The 23,012-nt window shown below is 47.3% G+C and overlaps 1 protein-coding gene across 2 annotated transcripts in view; it reads left to right on the top strand.

The window, feature by feature from the left end:
- Positions 1-1,061: 1,061 nt before the first annotated feature.
- Positions 1,062-23,012, top strand: part of LOC138295223 (whey acidic protein-like) — a 209,010-nt gene continuing 187,059 nt past the window's right edge. Inside the window, exon 1 of one of the 2 annotated variants that reach the window (XM_069233402.1) lies at positions 1,062-1,198. In XM_069233402.1, the coding sequence (XP_069089503.1) occupies positions 1,111-1,198 (88 nt within the window). In that variant the 5' untranslated portion in view covers positions 1,062-1,110. The remainder of the gene's footprint in view (positions 1,199-23,012) is intronic. The other variant, XM_069233403.1, reaches the window with a different exon arrangement.

Below are 23,012 nucleotides of genomic sequence, written 5' to 3'. Positions count from 1 at the left end.
ACCACTGGTGTAGCACTGAGTGATAACCCTCAGGTTGGGGACCACTGGTGTAGCACTGAGTGATAACCCTCAGGTTGGGGACCACTGATAGCAGGCCGCCAGCACTGAGTGATAACCCTCAGGTTGGGGACCACTGGTGTAGTAGCCCGTCAGCACTGAGTGATAACCCTCAGGTTGGGGACCACTGGTGTAGCAGGCCGCCAGCACTGAGTGATAACCCTCAGGTTGGGGACCACTGGTGTAGCACTGAGTGATAACCCTCAGGTTGGGGACCACTAGTGTAGCACTGAGTGATAACCCTCAGGTTGGGGATCACTGGTGTAGCAGGCCGCCAGCACTGAGTGATAACCCTCAGGTTGGGGGTTGGGGACTACTGGTGTAGTAGCCCACCAGCACTGAGTGATAACCCTCAGGTTGGGGGTTGGGGACTACTGGTGTAGTAGCCCACCAGCACTGAGTGATAACCCTCAGGTTGGGAACCACTAGTGTAGTTGCCCACCAGCACTGAGTGATAACCCTCAGGTTGGGGACCACTGGTGTAGCACTGAGTGATAACCCTCATGTTGGGGGTTGGGGACCACTGGTGTAGCAGGCCGCCAGCACTGAGTGATAACCCTCAGGTTGGGGACCACTAGTGTAGCAGCCCCCAGCACTGAGTGATAACCCTCTCTGGCAGCCATGATGGAAGACCACACATCACTGCCCTTATCTGTGCTGAGGATGTCTGCTGTTCTTCTGTGATTGGTTGCTTACTAGCCTTTCAAAGATGGTGTCAACAAAAGAATAGCTTTGATCCCTCTGTGCAGATGTAGTGTTTTTTTATGAACTTGGGGCTGGCAAGAGCCGAAGTTTCAGGATGTGCTGTGCAAGAACAACAGGCTGGCCCAGAAACTAACTCCTAATGGTCGTCAGGTCTTTCATAAAGTGTTACTTTTGTTACAGAAAGGAAAACAAATGTTCTGTCCACAGCACGCTGTGCCGGCCTTGGCCCTGGCTGGACTCCTAGGAGTTGGTCTGGTTCTCCCCGCCCCCTCTGGCCCTACTTAAAGTGTGACAACCTATAAACCTGAATTATGGGAACACTGTGTCCCACACACCGCTGGCACCACCATGAAGACATCACGCGGCCTCCTACTTCCCCTGGTCCCTCTCTTCTTCTGCAGGGTGCAGGCCGAGTTCTTCGCAGACCTGGAGGAGTGTGAGTACAGAAGAGCAGGAAACTCTCAGCCCTTTAAGCAGCCTTTACACCTGACTTACTCCCCGGACCCTTGGGTTTCAGCTCTGAGGTCTATCGTGAGTACAAACCGCATGGATACCTATGCAATCTATAGGGAAAGCCACAGACTATTAGAATTTGGCTAGTTACCATTAAGTGTTTAATCAATTGCTTATTGGTGAAAGAGTTGGCTTCCTTGCCGCAGAGGCGATCTGGAAGGTCCAGGTGCATGCTGTTCTTACACAAAGGTGGGCGATAATTCCAGGATCTTCCCTCTATTTCTGTGCTAAAGTTTCAGGCCAGGGACATCTTAAGGATTTTGGGGGCCCAGGGCTAAACATATTTTGGGTGGCCCTTTTCGGAATAGCTTTGAATTTAGGATCCAGTTTCAGCTCTTTCATGCCATGTTTGTCCAGGTCACAGACAGTGCACAAATTCAAATTCTAAATATGTTTACATGTAATTTTTAGGGATAGTGACATGTGCTTTTAATATTGTAACACAGCAGCAGCTCACTAATATTACTGCAAATAATCTCTGTGACACCCCCTGTTTCTCATATGTGAGGTCTTGTTTTGATCTAAAAGAAACATTTTTTATGGATGCTGCATGATGCATAAACACAACATTTGTATGCAAAATGTCTGTAATAGACCCTCACAAATCACCCACATTAAAAATAAATGAAAGGAAAACGGTATTTAAAACAATCTGTTTAAGAAATATTCAAGGTGACCAGGCCAAGTATCTGTTCAGAACATAGTTGACTCTATCAGGGGCCCCTGAAAGGCTGGGGCCTGGGGTCGGAGCCCATTTTTCCCATGCTTAAAACGTCTCTGCTTGGGGGGTAGGTGGGGGTCCTGAACTCTCTGCAATGTAAAAATGCAGTGTCCAAGAGCTCATTTTCCTCTGATTTCCACGTTGATGCATTTTTCTATTTGTCCAGCTGTTTTGGACACCTGGGGGTACTGTGTACTCAGAGGCATGGGGATATTTGGTTTCATTGGGTTTTTAGTCAACGTTATCATAATGTGGTCATTACTTGGATACTCCCAACTTTTGGAAGACATTTCAGATAATTTGGGCAGATAGGGTGAAGTACGCACGTGGTTTGCTAGGTTTTGCACCTGAAAGCAGTCGCGCCACCTGGCTTACCCTGAAACTACTCAAACACACAGGAAAGACCAACATGGAGTAACTCCACACTGAGGGCTTCAATGGAGCCTTCAGCATCAGTCATGAACACCTTCAGACCAGAGGTCTTCAAACTATGGGGCGCAACCCCCGGGGTCTGTGACGCGTTGTCAGGAGGGCGCAAACGCCTCTGTGAGGACCTGTAAATGAAGCCGTCCTATAAACATGGCTGTATGGTTTTTGCATCTTCAGGCCGTCTTCATTCGCATGAAATGGTTCCAGTGAAGGTTGCCACCTTTCCCAGAGAAACATACCAACCACGTGTTCATGTGTTAACATTCTGCAAAGGCCCAGACAGGATTCCTAAGTAGAAGTTCATGTCTCTCTTCACTTTATCAGTCAGGGGTCATTAAGGCAGCTGCAGGACACAATTTAAAGTGTTTTCTTCTAACATTGACTGATGACAGGAAAAACTACAGCTTTAGGAAATTTTTCTAATCTTTGTACCATCCAGGACATTAAAATACTTGCCATGTTGGAATATAACCGGCCCGGTGGGAACCCCAGTAGGTACATAAAGAGAGTGGGCAACTGTGATCCTGGCCCCGTGGTTTAGGGGTCAAAGGCATGGCTAAAACAATAACACAAGCTATAAGTATTTGTTGCGTTTTTCACCATCATAGCAATTGCATATAAAGTAATGCACACACCTTAAATGATTAATTGATACAAATTAAGCTAATTGTTGGAAAATGCACTTTTTTGTTTTATGAAATGTCAGTTGGTCAATACAACCACTGCAGATGTGTGTTTGTGAGACCGGAGTCACGGGATCGAATCCTGCTTGGCGCAGTGCGGAATAGTGGTTCGTGTATTTATAGTGCTTTGAAGTCAGCCAGCATGTAAGAGAAAGCACAGTGAATATGCAAGTCATTATTATAAAATTGTGTGAAACAGTTTGAGGGAGGCTGTTACACAATAATTTAGTATATATGATGGTACAAGTGCTTTCAAAGGATACATATTAGTAATGGCTAACCAGACTGTACACAGTGCATTGTTATACGTCCATTAGAAAACACTTTCCAAAACTTGGCATCCTCACATTGTCTCCCGAAAACAATAAATCTTTGTCATCAGGATGCTTCAAGTGACTCCAAATATTAAATCACCTCATACCCCTCCTCCCACAGGGAGGTACATCGAGGTCCCCATTAACAATTTAGGGATGGCAGAAAATATGGGAACTGTTTTTGTAAAATTAAAACCCCCTTGGTTCCCACGCACCGAGCAGCTCCGACCTCTGTTTACATGCCGCCGTCCTCACGGATGAGTCGAGAGGGTGGAGGCGAGGAGGCCAAAGCGGCCGGATCCAGAGCCCTGATCATGGGGGCCCTGGAGCTTCAGAGGAGTGGCCCAGGAGAGAGTGGACAGGAGTGAGATCCGTGGCCAGTGTCACAGAGGTTGCCCAGAGAAGGGGCGCTATGTGCGCCTAATTCTATTTGTTTACGCATGGATGGAGACAGCTTCCCCTCTCCCTGAAAGAGATGCCCTGAAGAAGGCGTCGAGAGATGCGGCTATTTGTTTTCAAAGGGCCATCACTGCCATTAGTGCAACAGGTCCAGGAGGATGGGGCTAGCAAGGGACAGAGGAGACCGCTAAGCTTGGATGTCAGAGAGATGGCAGAAAGGAGGATGGGGCTAGCAAGGGACAGAGGAGACCGCTAAGCTTGGATGTCAGAGAGATGGCAGAAAGGAGGATGGGGCTAACAAGGGACAGAGGAGGCACCTAAGCTTGGGTCTGAGAGATGGCAGAAAGGAGGATGGGGCTAACAAGGGACAGAGGACACACCTAAGCTTGGGTCTGAGAGATGGCAGAAAGGAGGATGGGGCTAACAAGGGACAGAGGAGGCACCTAAGCTTGGGTCTGGGAGATGGCAGAAAGGAGAGTGGGGCTAACAAGGAACAGAGGACACACCTAAGCTTCCATGTCTGAGAGATGGCAGAAAGGAGGATGGCGCTAACAAGGGACAGAGGACACACCTAAGCTTGGGTCTGAGAGATGGCAGAAAGGAGGATGGGGCTAACAAGGGACAGAGGAGGCACCTAAGCTTGGGTCTGGGAGATGGCAGAAAGGAGGGTGGGGCTAACAAGGGACAGAGGACACACCTAAGCTTGGATGTCTGAGAGATGGCAGAAAGGAGGATGGGGCTAACAAGGGACAGAGGACACCCCTAACCTTGGGTCTGAGAGATGGCAGAAAGGAGGATGGGGCTAGCAAGGGACAGAGGAGACCTCTAAGCTTGGATGTCAGAGAGATGACAGAAAGGAGGATGGGGCTAACAAGGGACAGAGGAGACAGCTAAGCTTGGATGTCAGAGAGATGGCAGAAAGGAGGATGGGGCTAACAAGGGACAGAGGACACACCTAAGCTTGGGTCTGAGAGATGGCAGAAAGGAGGGTGGGGCTAACAAGGGACAGAGGAGATGCCCCCCCGCCCCTTTCACTAGGCATTAGCTCTCATTAGAGAGGCAGGTGCAGTAGCACCGGGACCCAGGAGCGTGAGAGACCCACTTCACCACAATAATGACTGTCGTGCTTTACAATATAGGGATGAAGGAGCCCCTGATGCAAACAGACGGCAACACGTTTGAGCTCGTGTTCCTCTGAGATGCCAGTCTGTTTCGGGATAGGAATGATGGCAGGATTGGTAGGGGTGGGGTGAAGAGAGTATATTATATTTTGCCTATTTCAGTTTTAGTGTATTTTCTCATTTGTAAGTCATACATTTAGCGCGGCGTATAAAATGCTCAAAAGATGTCCCTGAAAAGACCACGTACGCCGGCCCCAGGAGCTTAGCCCTGATCACCACCGCCCCCCCCCCCCCCCCCCCCACCCCAAGTCTTTCTATAATGTTCTGAAGGGGTGCCCGACTTCAAAACAGTGTGGGTAGGGGACTCACAGCAAAAAAGTTTGAAGACATCTGCTCTGGAATGTCAATGATAAACTTGTCATTAAAAATCAAGATATTCAGTGAAACTACAACAGCAACACAATTGCCAACCTGGCTGACATCTCAGCCAATGAGAGAGCACCCAGTTCTGTCTGAAGAGTGAATAGACCTCCAGCATGCACATGATTCACAGGGCCCGGCCTGCGTTTCAGCTTCTTGTACTTTGGTTGCCTCCTGGATGGACTGTGACATGAGCAGTAGTTTCCAGCAGCAAGTCAGAGAATAACCCATCTTTGTGCGCCTCGTGGTCCTTGCCTCAGGGCGCCTCCTGAGCGCTACACAGGTGCTTGGATGTGTTTCTGGCTTCCAGCAGGACTCAGGGGAGCTTTCACGGCAAACCCGGTGTGTTCTCCATCTTCTCAATGAGAGCTGCGCCGAATTGTTGGGAGTTCACTGTGGTGAGCATGTGGATGCCCTGGGGAGGTGTTGAAGGTCAGTGAGTGAATATGAGCTGAAAGAGAATCAGAATAGTGGGAGGGAGAGTTTGACGGATTTAGGAATATGTAAGTGGAAGGAGAGGAGAGACAATATCACAGGGGAACGAGGTTAGAGTGAGAGAAGAGTGGAGGGCAGCCCGGACTTTAAGTCACACATTCATCCATGATGTTGGTGTAAAGTGGCGCTGCGTCTTTGGACACCCCATTGAGTCCAATACCAGCGGTAGTGATTGAACGAGGATGTAACTGAGAATGGATATAGAAAGAAGGCAGAGATAAAAGATTGTGCGGCCTGCATGCTCCATGGTGATGGTGTGCGGGGTGCATTGTATGTCACGTGGCAGAATAACAAAGGAGCATTTATTCAGTGTCACTCAGGGGCCAACATTGAGGGCCTCTTCCAGGGATCTTCACGTGGTAAAGTGTAGGAAAATGTAAAGGTTTATTTACCTGAAAAATAAATATTGAAAATATTTTGTGTTGCACGTTAGATCTCTTTCGTGTCTGGAGGGCCGTGGGGCCGGGGAACGGGTGTTGTCTATTTTCTGTTTTATAGTCTTACTTGCATTAAACTTTATTCTCAACAGTCCGCTCAGCTCACATTGGGTGAGGCTTGTTGAGGGCGAGGGTGTCGGTTTGGTGGTGCTCACGAGGGTGTTCCTAAGCGTCACCGAGACGATCAAGGCTTCACCAGCGCAGGTATCCCGAGGGCGAGGGTCTGACTCAGGGAGGCAGTCAGTATTGGCTAAAAGCGCTCTTCATCGGCCGTACCAGCAAAGTGGGAGAAATAAATCACTCACTCAAGAGTCGAGGCCCCTGCTTCATCTTCACACTCTGGAGTTGAACTTGGATGGGAGCTCGAGGTTGGTGCTCCTTGAGGATGGTCCATGGAGCTGTGATGTTAGATGTCATTGTGGAATGAGAAACCAAGTTACAGGGCATTTGTAGGTATTTCACTATGTGCCAGAAAAAAATAGTTCACTAGGAACATATTAAACACATGTACTTACAAACCTTCATCGCCCCTAAAGAAGCACTGTTAATTATAGGTGTAAAGTTTATTTTAATGTTACATATTTATACTCACACGGAAGACATCCGCTGGCTCAATTCTGAAGGTAATGAGTTAAAAAAAAAGATAAGTCTACATATGTTAGGAGAGCGGACAGCAGTGTTATCATTGAAAGAAATAGGGGAAGCCAGCGCCAACATTTTTGTCTGCAAAAAGCTTGAAACTCTTCTATCATAGAATACTTAGAAGCAGGAGGCCACCACTGTTGATGAATGAGGATTGATGAACGAAGTGCTGAGATGCCTGATTTAAAGATGGCGTCACATATGCATGAGGCCTGGACAGGACGCACGTGCTCACAGTCCAAGAAAGGTCTGTTCAGTATTGGGTCTGGTTCTGTGTAAGACATAAGTGAGGATGGGCCCCTTAAATAGAGTAAATACAAAAACATCTCAAATGCTGTGTTTCTTGTTAAGTTACCAGTACAATCAGGTTAGGTCAGTTATAATCAGTGATTCATTACTCACACAAATTCTTTTTACACCCTTTTATAATTCCACCCTCTATATCCATAAGTGTGGGAGCGGGCACAATGTGAATATGTAACATATATTTGTTGCAAAGTAATATAGTGCCTCGATGACTGATGAAGATGTAAATTCTGAGAAATAAAAAACTTTTTTAAAAAGTGTACAGATAACATTTGTTACAGGTTCAGCAGCATGGCTTTGCTAATTTGATGGTGAAGATTTTTGACCCAAAACTGTTTAAAAAATGTGGTTAGGTGTAGGAGGCTGGACTGGCTTGTAGTGAGTACCAAGGGGTACTTGCACCTTGCACCAGGCCCAGTTATCCCTTATTAGTGTATAGGGTGTCTAGCAGCTTAGGCTGATAGATAATGGTAGCTTAGCAAAGCAGCTCAGGCTGAACTAGGAGACGTGTGAAGCTACTACAGTACCACTTAGTGTCATATGCACAATATCATAAGAAAACACAATACACAGTTATACTAAAAATAAAGGTACTTTATTTTTTATGACAATATGCCAAAGTATCTTAGAGTGTACCCTCAGTGAGAGGATAGGAAATATACACAAGATATATATACACAATAGCAAAAATATGCAGTATAGTCTTAGAAAACAGTGCAAACAATGTATAGTTACAATAGGATGCAATGGGGAAACATAGGGATAGGGGCAACACAAACCATATACTCCAGAAGTGGAATGCGAACCACGAATGGACCCCAAACCTATGTGACCTTGTAGAGGGTCGCTGGGACTATTAGAAAATAGTGAGAGTTAGAAAAATAACCCTCCCCAAGACCCTGAAAAGTGAGTGCAAAGTGCACCAAAGTTCCCCTAAGGACAAAATAGTCGTGTTAGAGGGAGAATGCAAGGAAAACACAAATCAGCAATGCAACAACGATGGATTCCTGTCTGAAGGTACCTGTGGAACAAGGGGACCAAGTCCAAAAGTCACAAGCAGCTCGGAGATGGGCAGATGCCCAAGAAATGCCAGCGGTTGGTGCAAAGAAGCTCTTACTAGGCTGAAGAACTGTGAATACTGCAGGAACGACAAGGGCTAGAGACTTCCCCTTTGGAGGATGGATCCCCCACGCCTTGGAGAGTCGTGCAGAAGTGTTTTCCCGCCGGATGGACGCCAACAAGCCTTGCTACCCGCAAATCGTGCGTTTGGCGTTTTTGGACGCTGCTGGGGCCCAGGAGGGACCAGGAGGTCGCAAATTGGACCTGCAGAGAGAGGGGACGTCGAGCAAGACAAGGAGCCCTCACTGAAGCAGGTAGCACCCGGAGAAGTGCCAGAAACAGGCACTACGAGGATGCGTGAAACGGTGCTCGCCGAAGTTGCACAAAGGAGTCCCACGTCGCCGGAGACCAACTTAGAAAGTCGTGCAATGCAGGTTAGAGTGCCGTGGACCCCGGCTTGGCTGTGCACGAAGGATTTCCGCCGGAAGTGCACAGGGGCCGGAGAAGCTTGCAAAGTCGCGGTTCCCAGCAATGCAGCCCAGCGAGGTGAGGCAAGGACTTACCTCCACCAAACTTGGGCTGAAGAGTCACTGGACTGTGGGGGTCACTTGGACGGTGTCGCTGGATTCGAGGGACCTCGCTCGTCGTGCTGAGAGGAGACCCAAGGGACCGGAGATGCAGCTTTTTGGTGCCTGCGGTTGCAGGGGGAAGATTCCGTCGACCCACGGGAGATTTCTTCGGATCTTCTGGTGCAGAGAGGAGGCAGACTACCCCCACAGCATGCACAAGCAGGAAAACAGTCGAGAAGGCGGCAGGATCAGCGTTACAGAGTTGCAGTAGTCGTCTTTGCTACTATGTTGCAGGTTTGCAGGCTTCCAGCGCGGTCAGCGGTCGATTCCTTATCAGAAGGTGAAGAGGGAGATGCAGAGGAACTCGGCTGAGCTCATGCATTCGTTATCTAAAGTTTGCCCAGAGACAGAGACCCTAAATAGCCAGAAAAGAGGGTTTGGCTACCTAGGAGAGAGGAAAGGCTACTAACACCTGAAGGAGCCTATCACAAGGAGTCTCTGACGTCACCTGGTGGCACTGGCCACTCAGAGCAGTCCAGTGTGCCAGCAGCACCTCTGTTTCCAAGATGGCAGAGGTCTGGAGCACACTGGAGGAGCTCTGGACACCTCCCAGGGGAGGTGCAGGTCAGGGGAGTGGTCACTCCCCTTTCCTTTGTCCAGTTTCGCGCCAGAGCAGGGGCTAAGGGGTCCCTGAACCGGTGTAGACTGGCTTATGCAGAATTGGGCACATCTGTGCCCAACAAAGCATTTCCAGAGGCTGGGGGAGGCTACTCCTCCCCTGCCTTCACACCATTTTCCAAAGGGAGAGGGTGTCACACCCTCTCTCAGAGGAAGTTCTTTGTTCTGCCATCCTGGGCCAGGCCTGGCTGGACCCCAGGAGGGCAGCTGCCTGTCTGAGGGGTTGGCAGCAGCAGCAGCTGCAGTGAAACCCCAGGAAGGGCAGTTTGGCAGTACCAGGGTCTGTGCTACAGACCACTGGGATCATGGGATTGTGCCAACTATGCCAGGATGGCATAGAGGGGGCAATTCCATGATCATAGACATGTTACATGGCCATATTCGGAGTTACCATGGTGAAGCTACATATAGGTAGTGACCTATATGTAGTGCACGCGTGTAATGGTGTCCCCGCACTCACAAAGTTCAGGGAATTGGCTCTGAACAATGTGGGGGCACCTTGGCTAGTGCCAGGGTGCCCTCACACTAAGTAACTTTGCACCTAACCTTTACCAGGTAAAGGTTAGACATATAGGTGACTTATAAGTTACTTAAGTGCAGTGTAAAATGGCTGTGAAATAACGTGGACGTTATTTCACTCAGGCTGCTGTGGCAGGCCTGTGTAAGAATTGTCAGAGCTCCCTATGGGTGGCAAAAGAAATGCTGCAGCCCATAGGGATCTCCTGGAACCCCAATACCCTGGGTACCTCAGTACCATATACTAGGGAATTATAAGGGTGTTCCAGTAAGCCAATGTAAATTGGTAAAATTGGTCACTAGCCTGTTAGTGACAATTTGAAAGTAATGAGAGAGCATAACCACTGAGGTTCTGGTTAGCAGAGCCTCAGTGAGACAGTTAGGCACCACACAGGGAACATATACATGCACACCTATGAGCACTGGGGCCCTGTGTGACAGGGTCCCAGTGACACATACATATAGGCCACAAACCTATGAGCACTGGGGTCCTGACTAGCAGGATCCCAGTGACACATAACAACCATACTGAAAACATAGTGTTTTCACTATGAGCACTGAGGCCTGGCTATCAGGATCCCAGTGAGACAGTGAAAACAGTGACAAACACCCTGACATACACTCACAAACAGGCCAAAAGTGGGGGTAACAAGGCTAGAAAGAGGCTACCTTCTCACACAACCCCCCCCCAAACGAAGGACAATAAGGCTAACCTTGGCCAGTTGAGACTTTATTGTCTAAGTGGTGATAAGTAGAGAGTAGCTCTGCAATAGACTGGTTACTCCCTTTATCATCCACTATATGGTTACTTCCCTGTGGGGATGTAAACCACCCTGTTTGAAGTTTTTTAGCTAAGCAATAATGTGAAGATGTATTTTCAGAGTTTCTATCAGTAAGTTTTAGTTTAGAGCAGTGGGAATTGTCCACTGAACCTATTTGTAGTGATGGAAATGCCAGACAGGGATGCTGTCTCAGAAAAGCCATAGCTGGGCAAAAACTTTGTCCATCTGGCTGGAAGAGAGAACAGGGATGCTGTTTCTCTTGAGTTGGAGCAGGGCAGGGATGCTGTCCTATCAGCTCCACACTAGGGCAGGGATGCTGTCCTAAGTGTTGTGAGGCAGTGCAGAGTTTCTGCACTAAAGTTTCTCTGGGAGGGTTGGAGGGATGCTCCATGTTAACTAAAATGGTGCTCTTTTTCTCACCAATGTTAGTTATCCGACAGAGAGGTACTTCTACCTCAGGGAGTCCAGCTTTGCCAGCTGATGATTCCCTTGGAACAGGTGCCACCCCAGGAGAGGTTTCTCCCACCACCGGAATGGTATCCTGAATGGTAGGGTGGTTAGGGGATACTGTGATACCCTTTTTACCTGTTGATGGAGAGGGATCCTGAGTTTTCAGGCCTTCTCTCCTTTGCTTTTTCATTTCAGTAGAAATGAGAGGGAACAATTCCTCAGGGATGCCCAGCATGGCTGCATGGGCATAAAACTCTACATCTGCCCAACCTGAGGCCTCTAGGTCATTACCTAAGAGACAGTCTACAGGTAAGCTAGGTGATACCACCACCTGCTTAGGGCCAGTAACTCCACCCCAACTAAACTGAATTATAGCTAAGGGAAGAAACTTAGTGGAGTTATGGACATCAATAATCTTATACTGTTGTCCAATGATGTGTTGTTCAGGAGGCACTAGGTTTTCAGTCACCAAAGTGAAACTGGCAACTGTGTCCCTGTAGGCCAAGGCCTCAACACCATTTATTGAAACTGTCTGCCTGTACTTATCCATTGTAAGGGGACAAGCAGCCAGTGTGGCAAGGCCAATGCCACTAGGTGTGACAGAAACTGTCTTGGGACTGATTACATCAGTTTCCACTATGGACCCATAAGTGAACCCAACTACACCCTTTGCTTGACTGTTGCCAGCAGTCCCACCACTAGTACCACTACTGCTAGGGGCACTAGAGCTTGCTGTATTAGTGGTGGTAGGCTCAGGGGGTTTACCTGGACAGGACTTATCCCCTGGCCTATGGCCTCTGTTTTTACACACAAAGCACCAAGGCTTTTTAATGTGTGCAGGTTGGGAAGAAGAGGAAGAATTTGTTTTATCCCCACCCTCTGAAGAGTGTTTAAGATTTGAAGTGGGATCTTTGGTTTTACCCTTATCCCCATGCTTATCTTGAGATTTTTCACCATCTTTCTTCTTATTGCCATCTTTGTCACCCCCTGTATGAACTTTTCTGTTCACCCTTGTTCTGACCCATTTGTCTGCCTTCTTTCCCAATTCTTGGGGAGAGGTCAGATCAGAGTCTACCAGGTACTGGTGCAACAAATCAGACACACAATTATTAAGTATATGCTCTCTCAGGATTGTGTTATACAGGCTTTCATAATCAGTAACTTTACTGCCATGTAACCACCCCTCCAAGGCCTTCACTGAATGGTCAATGAAATCAACCCAGTCTTGTGAAGACTCCTTTTTGGTCTCTCTGAACTTTATCCTGTACTGTTCAGTGGTTAAGCCATAACCATCCAGGAGTGCATTCTTAAGAACTGTAAAATTATTGGCATCACTTTCTTTCACAGTAAGGAGTCTATCCCTACCCTTTCCACTAAATGATAGCCATAGGATAGCAGCCCACTGCCTTTGAGGGACATCCTGTACAACACAGGCCCTCTCAAGTGCAGCAAACCACTTGTTAATGTCATCCCCCTCCTTATAAGGGGGAACTATCTTGTGCAGATTCCTGGAATCATGTTCTTTTGCAGGATGACTATGGGGAATACTGCTGCTGCCACCATGGGTTTCTAAACCCAACTTCTGTCTTTCCCTCTCTACTTCTAAAGACTGTCTATCCAAATCCAGCTGTTGCTTCTTGAGCTTCAGTCTGGTTTGTTCCACTCTCAATCTATTGAGCTCCCTTTCTAACAATCTGTCATCAGGGTGGGTGGGAGGGACATTTCTAGATACAGAGGTATGATGGGAATGAACAGAAGGAGACCTGTCCCTTACAGAGGGCACCCTAACAGCTTGGCTACCAGTATAATGTGAGAGCACATCATCAGTATGATGTGATTCAACCTCTGTACCAACTATGCTAGACTGTCTAGTAATGGGCAGGCTGAGAAGTTTCTTTCCTGAACCTTTTCCTGGGGGAGTCCCTGGATCAGATTGAGAACCATTAGCTACTTTTTCAACAGATTGGGCACTTATGGCCTTATCCTGTACTCTAAGCATATTAATTAACAGTTCTAAAGAAGGATTCTTCCCTACACTCAAACCTCTCTCTATGCAGAGACTCCTTGCTCCTTTCCAGCTAAGGTGATCATATGCAAGTTTGGACAGTTCAACTTTTTGGCCTGTGCCAGACATTTTTAGAGAGAGTTAAAGTGATAGACAAAGAGAAAAAAAGTTTTCAGAACTTTTTGGAAAGACAGAAAAAACTTTTTAAACTTTTAAGAACTTTTTGAAAGTTTAGAAGTACTTTTCAGCACTTAGAAAAGAGTGAAAAGAGGAAATGCAAAACTTTTTGGCTATGTGTATATACACTGACCTTGTTTTGTATATTTTTCTCTTATGAAAAGTACAATGACAAGAGTGGTAAGTAGTCTCAAAGCACTTATCCCACCACTGCACAACCAATGTAGGAGGCTGGACTGGCTTGTAGTGAGTACCAAGGGGTACTTGCACCTTGCACCAGGCCCAGTTATCCCTTATTAGTGTATAGGGTGTCTAGCAGCTTAGGCTGATAGATAATGGTAGCTTAGCAAAGCAGCTCAGGCTGAACTAGGAGACGTGTGAAGCTACTACAGTACCACTTAGTGTCATATGCACAATATCATAAGAAAACACAATACACAGTTATACTAAAAATAAAGGTACTTTATTTTTTATGACAATATGCCAAAGTATCTTAGAGTGTACCCTCAGTGAGAGGATAGGAAATATACACAAGATATATATACACAATAGCAAAAATATGCAGTATAGTCTTAGAAAACAGTGCAAACAATGTATAGTTACAATAGGATGCAATGGGGAAACATAGGGATAGGGGCAACACAAACCATATACTCCAGAAGTGGAATGCGAACCACGAATGGACCCCAAACCTATGTGACCTTGTAGAGGGTCGCTGGGACTATTAGAAAATAGTGAGAGTTAGAAAAATAACCCTCCCCAAGACCCTGAAAAGTGAGTGCAAAGTGCACCAAAGTTCCCCTAAGGACAAAATAGTCGTGTTAGAGGGAGAATGCAAGGAAAACACAAATCAGCAATGCAACAACGATGGATTCCTGTCTGAAGGTACCTGTGGAACAAGGGGACCAAGTCCAAAAGTCACAAGCAGCTCGGAGATGGGCAGATGCCCAAGAAATGCCAGCGGTTGGTGCAAAGAAGCTCTTACTAGGCTGAAGAACTGTGAATACTGCAGGAACGACAAGGGCTAGAGACTTCCCCTTTGGAGGATGGATCCCCCACGCCTTGGAGAGTCGTGCAGAAGTGTTTTCCCGCCGGATGGACGCCAACAAGCCTTGCTACCCGCAAATCGTGCGTTTGGCGTTTTTGGACGCTGCTGGGGCCCAGGAGGGACCAGGAGGTCGCAAATTGGACCTGCAGAGAGAGGGGACGTCGAGCAAGACAAGGAGCCCTCACTGAAGCAGGTAGCACCCGGAGAAGTGCCAGAAACAGGCACTACGAGGATGCGTGAAACGGTGCTCGCTGAAGTTGCACAAAGGAGTCCCACGTCGCCGGAGACCAACTTAGAAAGTCGTGCAATGCAGGTTAGAGTGCCGTGGACCCCGGCTTGGCTGTGCACGAAGGATTTCCGCCGGAAGTGCACAGGGGCCGGAGAAGCTTGCAAAGTCGCGGTTCCCAGCAATGCAGCCCAGCGAGGTGAGGCAAGGACTTACCTCCACCAAACTTGGGCTGAAGAGTCACTGGACTGTGGGGGTCACTTGGACGGTGTCGCTGGATTCGAGGGACCTCGCTCGTCGTGCTGAGAGGAGACCCAAGGGACCGGAGATGCAGCTTTTTGGTGCCTGCGGTTGCAGGGGGAAGATTCCGTCGACCCACGGGAGATTTCTTCGGATCTTCTGGTGCAGAGAGGAGGCAGACTACCCCCACAGCATGCACAAGCAGGAAAACAGTCGAGAAGGCGGCAGGATCAGCGTTACAGAGTTGCAGTAGTCGTCTTTGCTACTATGTTGCAGGTTTGCAGGCTTCCAGCGCGGTCAGCGGTCGATTCCTTATCAGAAGGTGAAGAGGGAGATGCAGAGGAACTCGGCTGAGCTCATGCATTCGTTATCTAAAGTTTCCCCAGAGACAGAGACCCTAAATAGCCAGAAAAGAGGGTTTGGCTACCTAGGAGAGAGGAAAGGCTACTAACACCTGAAGGAGCCTATCACAAGGAGTCTCTGACGTCACCTGGTGGCACTGGCCACTCAGAGCAGTCCAGTGTGCCAGCAGCACCTCTGTTTCCAAGATGGCAGAGGTCTGGAGCACACTGGAGGAGCTCTGGACACCTCCCAGGGGAGGTGCAGGTCAGGGGAGTGGTCACTCCCCTTTCCTTTGTCCAGTTTCGCGCCAGAGCAGGGGCTAAGGGGTCCCTGAACCGGTGTAGACTGGCTTATGCAGAATTGGGCACATCTGTGCCCAACAAAGCATTTCCAGAGGCTGGGGGAGGCTACTCCTCCCCTGCCTTCACACCATTTTCCAAAGGGAGAGGGTGTCACACCCTCTCTCAGAGGAAGTTCTTTGTTCTGCCATCCTGGGCCAGGCCTGGCTGGACCCCAGGAGGGCAGCTGCCTGTCTGAGGGGTTGGCAGCAGCAGCAGCTGCAGTGAAACCCCAGGAAGGGCAGTTTGGCAGTACCAGGGTCTGTGCTACAGACCACTGGGATCATGGGATTGTGCCAACTATGCCAGGATGGCATAGAGGGGGCAATTCCATGATCATAGACATGTTACATGGCCATATTCGGAGTTACCATGGTGAAGCTACATATAGGTAGTGACCTATATGTAGTGCACGCGTGTAATGGTGTCCCCGCACTCACAAAGTTCAGGGAATTGGCTCTGAACAATGTGGGGGCACCTTGGCTAGTGCCAGGGTGCCCTCACACTAAGTAACTTTGCACCTAACCTTTACCAGGTAAAGGTTAGACATATAGGTGACTTATAAGTTACTTAAGTGCAGTGTAAAATGGCTGTGAAATAACGTGGACGTTATTTCACTCAGGCTGCTGTGGCAGGCCTGTGTAAGAATTGTCAGAGCTCCCTATGGGTGGCAAAAGAAATGCTGCAGCCCATAGGGATCTCCTGGAACCCCAATACCCTGGGTACCTCAGTACCATATACTAGGGAATTATAAGGGTGTTCCAGTAAGCCAATGTAAATTGGTAAAATTGGTCACTAGCCTGTTAGTGACAATTTGAAAGTAATGAGAGAGCATAACCACTGAGGTTCTGGTTAGCAGAGCCTCAGTGAGACAGTTAGGCACCACACAGGGAACATATACATGCACACCTATGAGCACTGGGGCCCTGTGTGACAGGGTCCCAGTGACACATACATATAGGCCACAAACCTATGAGCACTGGGGTCCTGACTAGCAGGATCCCAGTGACACATAACAACCATACTGAAAACATAGTGTTTTCACTATGAGCACTGAGGCCTGTCTATCAGGATCCCAGTGAGACAGTGAAAACAGTGACAAACACCCTGACATACACTCACAAACAGGCCAAAAGTGGGGGTAACAAGGCTAGAAAGAGGCTACCTTCTCACATTAGGTCACCAGTTTGGAACTGGTCTGAGATATGGGGCGAATGAGAGACTTCACTTCAGTCTGTCTATCATCATTCAATGCTACTCCTCATGTGTAGCTCCAAGGGGGTGTACCAAGTGTGTTGCAGGTTCTCTCTTCAATATTTCTTTTAGAATTGAGGGTCTGAAGTGCTTGCAAGTTTCAAATAAATGGATTCCTACTGTCCAAAAGATACGTATGGAGTGGTCATCTAATTCTTTATAGTACCTTACTAAATTTGTACTAGTCCATTTATGGCTGAGCTTTTGGGAAGGATTGTATCCTGTTACATGGGCTGTGTTGCGTGGTCATGTGTCTAACTTTACTGTTCATGGGATCTGTCGCTGGAAATATTCAGTGGCAGGTCGGAGGAATTTGTAAATAATCAAGCAAATATATGGTACATGTTTGTATTTTGTATGGTCTCACACCTAATACTCTAGAACACAAAATCGCAACCTCAGGGTAAAAGAATTTGTGTGATTAAAGATTTGATGGATACAACACAGAAACCTAACTTGATCTCACTGGTGACTTATTAGCAAATGCAGCATAGGAAGCATTTATGAATTTATGAAAACTCAAGCAAAATTTGCAAGGCCACGCAAGCAACACAGGGCTAAGGTGCTCTAAGGTGTGAACCATCCAGTGGTTGAATTGGGCGGGATCTGAGGGGCACGATGTTCCCATACTTTCTTGAGTAAAACAGTTACCCTATTTTTTGGGAAAAGGCAACCGTTGTGGGACAGTTCATTTCAAGTGTAAGACAGGGAGTCTCCTGTGCTGTGAAACCGAGGGAGGGGCAGACAGCTAAACAAGCCTTCTTGCAAGGGTGCCTGGCTACCTGAAAGAGATGTGAATTTGCCCAACTTGTTAATCTACAAATGTAAAGGGGGCTTAAAAACCAAGGTATTGGCTTAAATTCATGGATTCACTGTAAACTTCCTGATGCCTCAGATTTATTCTTTTAGAGAGGTAGTGCATGGGAGTTACAGGCTGAGCTGTGAAGCGTGTGCTTTTTAAGGACAGTTATTAAAAAAAGTGCAGTATACACATTGCAAGTATTACTAAAATCTATATTTTGAAAGCCCCTTTTTATCCTGACATGTTTGTGCATTGTCTAGCAACCTATCTTAAACTGTATTTAACATGAATCTTAAAAGGGGCTAACAATCTGCCCCCTTGATTTCCTTGCTTTCATTGGCCACTGTGCTTGCCACTTACGTTTCCTCCATTTCTATGGGCTGTCACACTATTTTCTTGCATTTACTAATGCTTGCTCCAGGTGTGTTTGCTCTTATCAGTGTCCCGAGACCCAAGTTCTGTATTCCTCCGCTTCGTTTCCAACCAAACCTCCTACAAGAGACATCCCTGCAGTTGCATTTCTCTTTTATATGAATAATTGAATGTGTGAGTGCAGCGCACAGAAGCAGCAGCTGCGCCCTGCTATATGGCAGAACTGAGGCAAGTACCTGGGACAGTCACTGGACACCAAGGCCTCATCTGGTTAATTAGTGCCTCGAAGCCACCTCGCTTCTTTTGCGTGGCCTTCAGTCCCCTCCTAAGCCTTCTGAGACAGATCAGTTTAGCTGCCTTTCCTGGGAGCTCATCCCTGTGTGACGGCGAAACACACTGCCTGCAAGAACCCCATCTGAGAGCAGCCTGCCTAGCCCTGCACAGGAGTAAGCATCCCTGTCTAAAGCCACGTTTATTTCTGATTAATGCACATACGAAAACGCATTCTACAGTATTGGCCAATAGATTATCTTGGGTAATTAAAAGAGCAGTCATTAGGCAGTAACAGGGCTTTAGATATGACCAGTACACTACTGGACATATTATTAAAGCTATTGTCATGCTTGCTGTGGTCAATACCTTGGGATATTGCGCTGGTATATCTCTGCTTGATGCTGAAAAACTATTCAACCGAGTATCATGGAGGCACTTATGAGTAGTCACAAGCCAGATTTGTTTCTCAAGAAAATAAAGATGTTCTTTCCATCTCCCAGAGCATGAACAGTTACTATGGGCCAGATCCCAAATAATTTTCACTCGGTGAAATAGGGAAGACTGTCCTGTTTCCTCACTGCTTTTTGCAATCTATCTATAGTCAGTTGATTTTAATGCCTTATGGCTTAAGCCATCTGAATACATAAATGATGTAGCTGTCTATTCTCTAAAAACTCGATAGTTCCTGGAAATAATCAATACTACACCTGAACAAATTGGCATCTGTTAGACCTGTCAGCCTTAAGTGTGGTCTTCCCCCTAACTTTTTTGTGGTTTCCTCCGATTTGTTGTCCCTAGGACTCCGTGCACTTTACCACTGCTGATCAGCACTCACTCCCGTAAACATGGTTTGATTAGTATATATCTAATTGTCATATTTAGTTTACTTATAAGTTCATACTAAAGTGCAGAGAGACCTCCACAGAGAAGACATTCTTGGGCACGGAAGCATCAGTGTATAATTTTATGTCACTTACTAATCACATGCCCGTCAGTTCGAAACTCTCTAAATAGTATGTTTTGATGTTATCCATCTATACTGAATGATAACCATTGTGAAATCATAAGGCCTGAAGGCTGAATACACAGGTCCAGTATTTAAAACTCCAACTTGCAGGTTGCGCCAAGAGATCAGCAGTAGGTGCAGGACCCTCTAGATTTCTTTGTATTCAAACAATTTATCAACTGATGAATGAGATTAATGAAACATTTTATTGTGGTGCAACTTTCTCCATTATACAACTCTTCCTTCCTGTTAGAAATGGGGTCTCTGGTTGGCAGTCAGTTTGCACTCTGTCCAAGCAGGGACCCTCACTCTAGTCAGGGCAATGGAGATATTCACTTAAGATAACCCCTGCTCAACCCCTTGGTAGCTTGGCACAAGCACTCAGGCTTATCTCAAAGGCAATGTGTAAAGTATTTCTACCAGCAAACAGAGTAATACAGTGAAAACACTACAAAATGGACACCACAACAGTTTAGAAAAATAGGCAATATTTATCCAAATCAAATAAGACCAAAACGACAAAAATCCAACATACACAAATCAAGATATTAATTTTCAAAGTAAAAAGAGTCTTAATCCATAGAAAACACTGGAAAAGTTTTTACACAAAGTACCTGGTTTGCATCAAAAATAAAGTCGCACAGGCGAGAGTGTGTCGGAAAAGTCAGAAATATGTCGATTCCTTTCTCGTAAGTGAGGCAGTGTGTGTTTTTTCTCGGGTCGGGCAAGGCGTTGCGTCGTTTTTCTTCCCCGCAAGAGAGCAATTCGTCGATTTCCAGACAGGGCACCTCAGATACGCACAAGTTCACGATGACTTTGATGCCCAGCAACGAAGCGTGAGACATCCTGGTCGCACTGTGATGGAAAACCGTGCTCTGTGGGGTTTGCGTTGTTTTCAGCAGCTGCAAGTGGGTATTGCATCATTTCTCCAGCCGCAATGCAGGTGATGCATTGAAGTCAGCCACAAGGCGTGTGGTGCGTCATTTTTACAGATGCGCACAGCTCCCTGTGCGTGGATTTCCGTCCTTGTTCTACCAGCTTCACACTGCAAGGGCCCAGGGACTGGATAGGTCTCCACTTGGCAGGGCAGGAATCTCAGCAGAGAGTCCAGATGCTGGCAGAGGAAGTCAGTGATGGCCCTGATACTTCAAAACAGGAGGCAAGCTCAGTCCAAGCCCTTGAAGATTCTTCAGAAGCAGAAATATACCACAAATTCCAGTCTTTGTCCCCTTTCTCCGGCAGAAGCAGCAACTGCATGATAGCCCAACACAGCAGAGTCACAGGCAGGAGCAGCACTTCTCCTCAGCTCTTCAGCTCTTCTCCTTGGCAGAGGTTCCTCTTGGTTTCAGAAGCAGATCTGAAAATCTGGGGTTTTGGGTCCACTTCGTATATTCCTTTCCACCTTTGAAATACGCAAACTTCAAAGCAAAGTCTCTGTTGTTCACAAGATCCTGCCTTGCCCAGGCCTTTTAAGTGCAGTTTCCCTTTGAGAGCAGATAGAAATGTGGAGTTTGGGGTCGCTGAACTCACAATTCAAAAATACATCTTTTGGTAAAGCTGTTTTTAAAATTTTCTTGCTTAAACCATTCTATTACTCTGCCTGCTTGTGTATTCCCTGTCTGGGTCAGACGGACAGTTGGGCTGTTTGTAAATCCCCTCTAGACAGTGACACAAAGGGAGCTGGGGGTAGCTTGCATGTTCTGATGAGCCATCTGGGGTAGAGTGAAGGGAGGAGTGGTCATTTACACCTGGAGGGGCTGTGCCTGCTCTCACACAATGCAATCTCCAACCCCCTGGTGTGAGTCTGGAGCCAGGCCTGGGCAAAGCCGGATCTTGTGAACAACAGAGACTTTCCTTTGAAGTTTGCCTACTTCAAAGGCAGAAAGGGGTATAAGTAGTGGACCCAAAGCTCCAGATTTTTCAACATCACTTCTGGAACCAAGAAGAACCTCTGCCAAGGAGAAGAGCTGAAGAGCTGGAGGAGGAGTACTGACCCTTTGCCTGTGACTGTGCTTTGCTGGGTTGGCCTGCAGTTGCTGCTTCTGCCTGAAAGAGGACAAAGACTGGACTTTGTGGTTTATTCCTGCTTGTGAAGAATCTCCAAGGATTGAGCTTGCCTCCTGATTAGAAGTCTCAGAGCCATCAAAGGCTTCCTCTGCCAGCCCCTGGACTCTCTGCTGAGACTCTTGCCATGCCAAGTGGTGCCCTATCCAGTCCCTGGGGCCTTGAGAGGTGAAGTTGGGAGAACAAGGACTGAAATCCATGCACAAAACACTGTGCAGGGAAACTTTCCACGCACCACCTGCAACGGGGCTGAGAAACGGTGATTCACCCGCCTCACGGCAAAAAAGGACACTCCACCTGCATTGTGGCTGGAGTAACGATGCAACACCCACTTGCGGCTGCTGATAATGATGCAAATCACCCACAGGGCGGTTTTCCCATACCATGCAACCGGATTCCTCATGCATCATCGCTGGGCGTCAACAGACAACGCATCCTGCGCGGATCCGAGGTACCTGTCCGGAAATCGACACACCGCTCTTTTGTGCATCGCCGACCCGACTGGAGAAGAAATGACGCACGGCCTCATTTGTGAGTAAAGAATCGATGCATTGCTGACTTTTCTGCTTGTGTTTTTTTTTAACGCAAACCAAGTACTTTGTGTAAAATCAACGTTTCCATTATTTTCTATGGTGTAAGACTCATTCTTTTGAAAATTCTTATCTTGACTTATGTATATTGGGTCTTGTTTGATTTAGATAAATATGACCTATTTTTCTAAACTGGTGTGGTGCTCATTTTGTAGTGTTTTCACTGTATTACTGTGTGTGTTGGTAAAATACTTCACACATTGCCTTACTAAGCCTGACTTTTTGTGCCAAGCTACCAAGGGGGTGAGCAGGGGTTATCTTAAGTGTCTATCTCCATTGCCCTGACTAGAATGAGGCTCCCTGCTTGGCCAGAGCGCAAACTGACGGCCAACCAGAGACCCCATTTTTTGCAGATATGATTAGTTACACCAGTGGCCAGAGCTATGTTTTAAGAAAAAGGATTAGGGACAGTGCGGATTCCTGGAGCACCTTGTGCAGTGTAAGGTGATTGGAAACAAAGCTGCTAAGGGGGTCCAGGACAAATCGAGTGATTGGTCAAAACCCCATCTGTAGCTCATCATCGCCTTGTAATGGACATAAACGGCATATTAAAGATGTTTTGATGGGGACGTTTGACATTGAACTTTAGTTATCTGGGCCTGAGAGGTGTCTCTAATGGAGTCCTGGTGCTATATTAGACAAAGTGACAGCGTTTGTGACCGCTTTGCGTGCCCCCTTGGCACTTTGGTATTACAGAAGCCTGTGCGGCCCCTTCTGTAATACAGATAGCAGTGGCACACATATAGAGCCAGCTCTATCATCAGAGGGCATTGCCTCATTTGCATGGGGGTGTGGCCCCATGCAAATGAGGGAATGTCTTTACCTCTGCGCCTGCACAGTATTACCAATGTGGGCGCAGAGGCAAGCATGACTTTTGGAGGCACACCAAAAGTGCGCCACAAAAAGGTTACGCACTTTCAGTACCATGGACCCTCCTGATATCCCCTTGCATGTGGGTGCAGTTACCCACTGAACAGGC

The sequence above is a fragment of the Pleurodeles waltl genome, chromosome 5 (assembly GCF_031143425.1).
Source record: "Pleurodeles waltl isolate 20211129_DDA chromosome 5, aPleWal1.hap1.20221129, whole genome shotgun sequence".
Taxonomy (NCBI): Eukaryota; Metazoa; Chordata; class Amphibia; order Caudata; family Salamandridae; genus Pleurodeles; species Pleurodeles waltl.
Note: the sequence above shows the minus strand (reverse complement) of the source record. Positions and strands in the feature narration are given on the sequence as shown.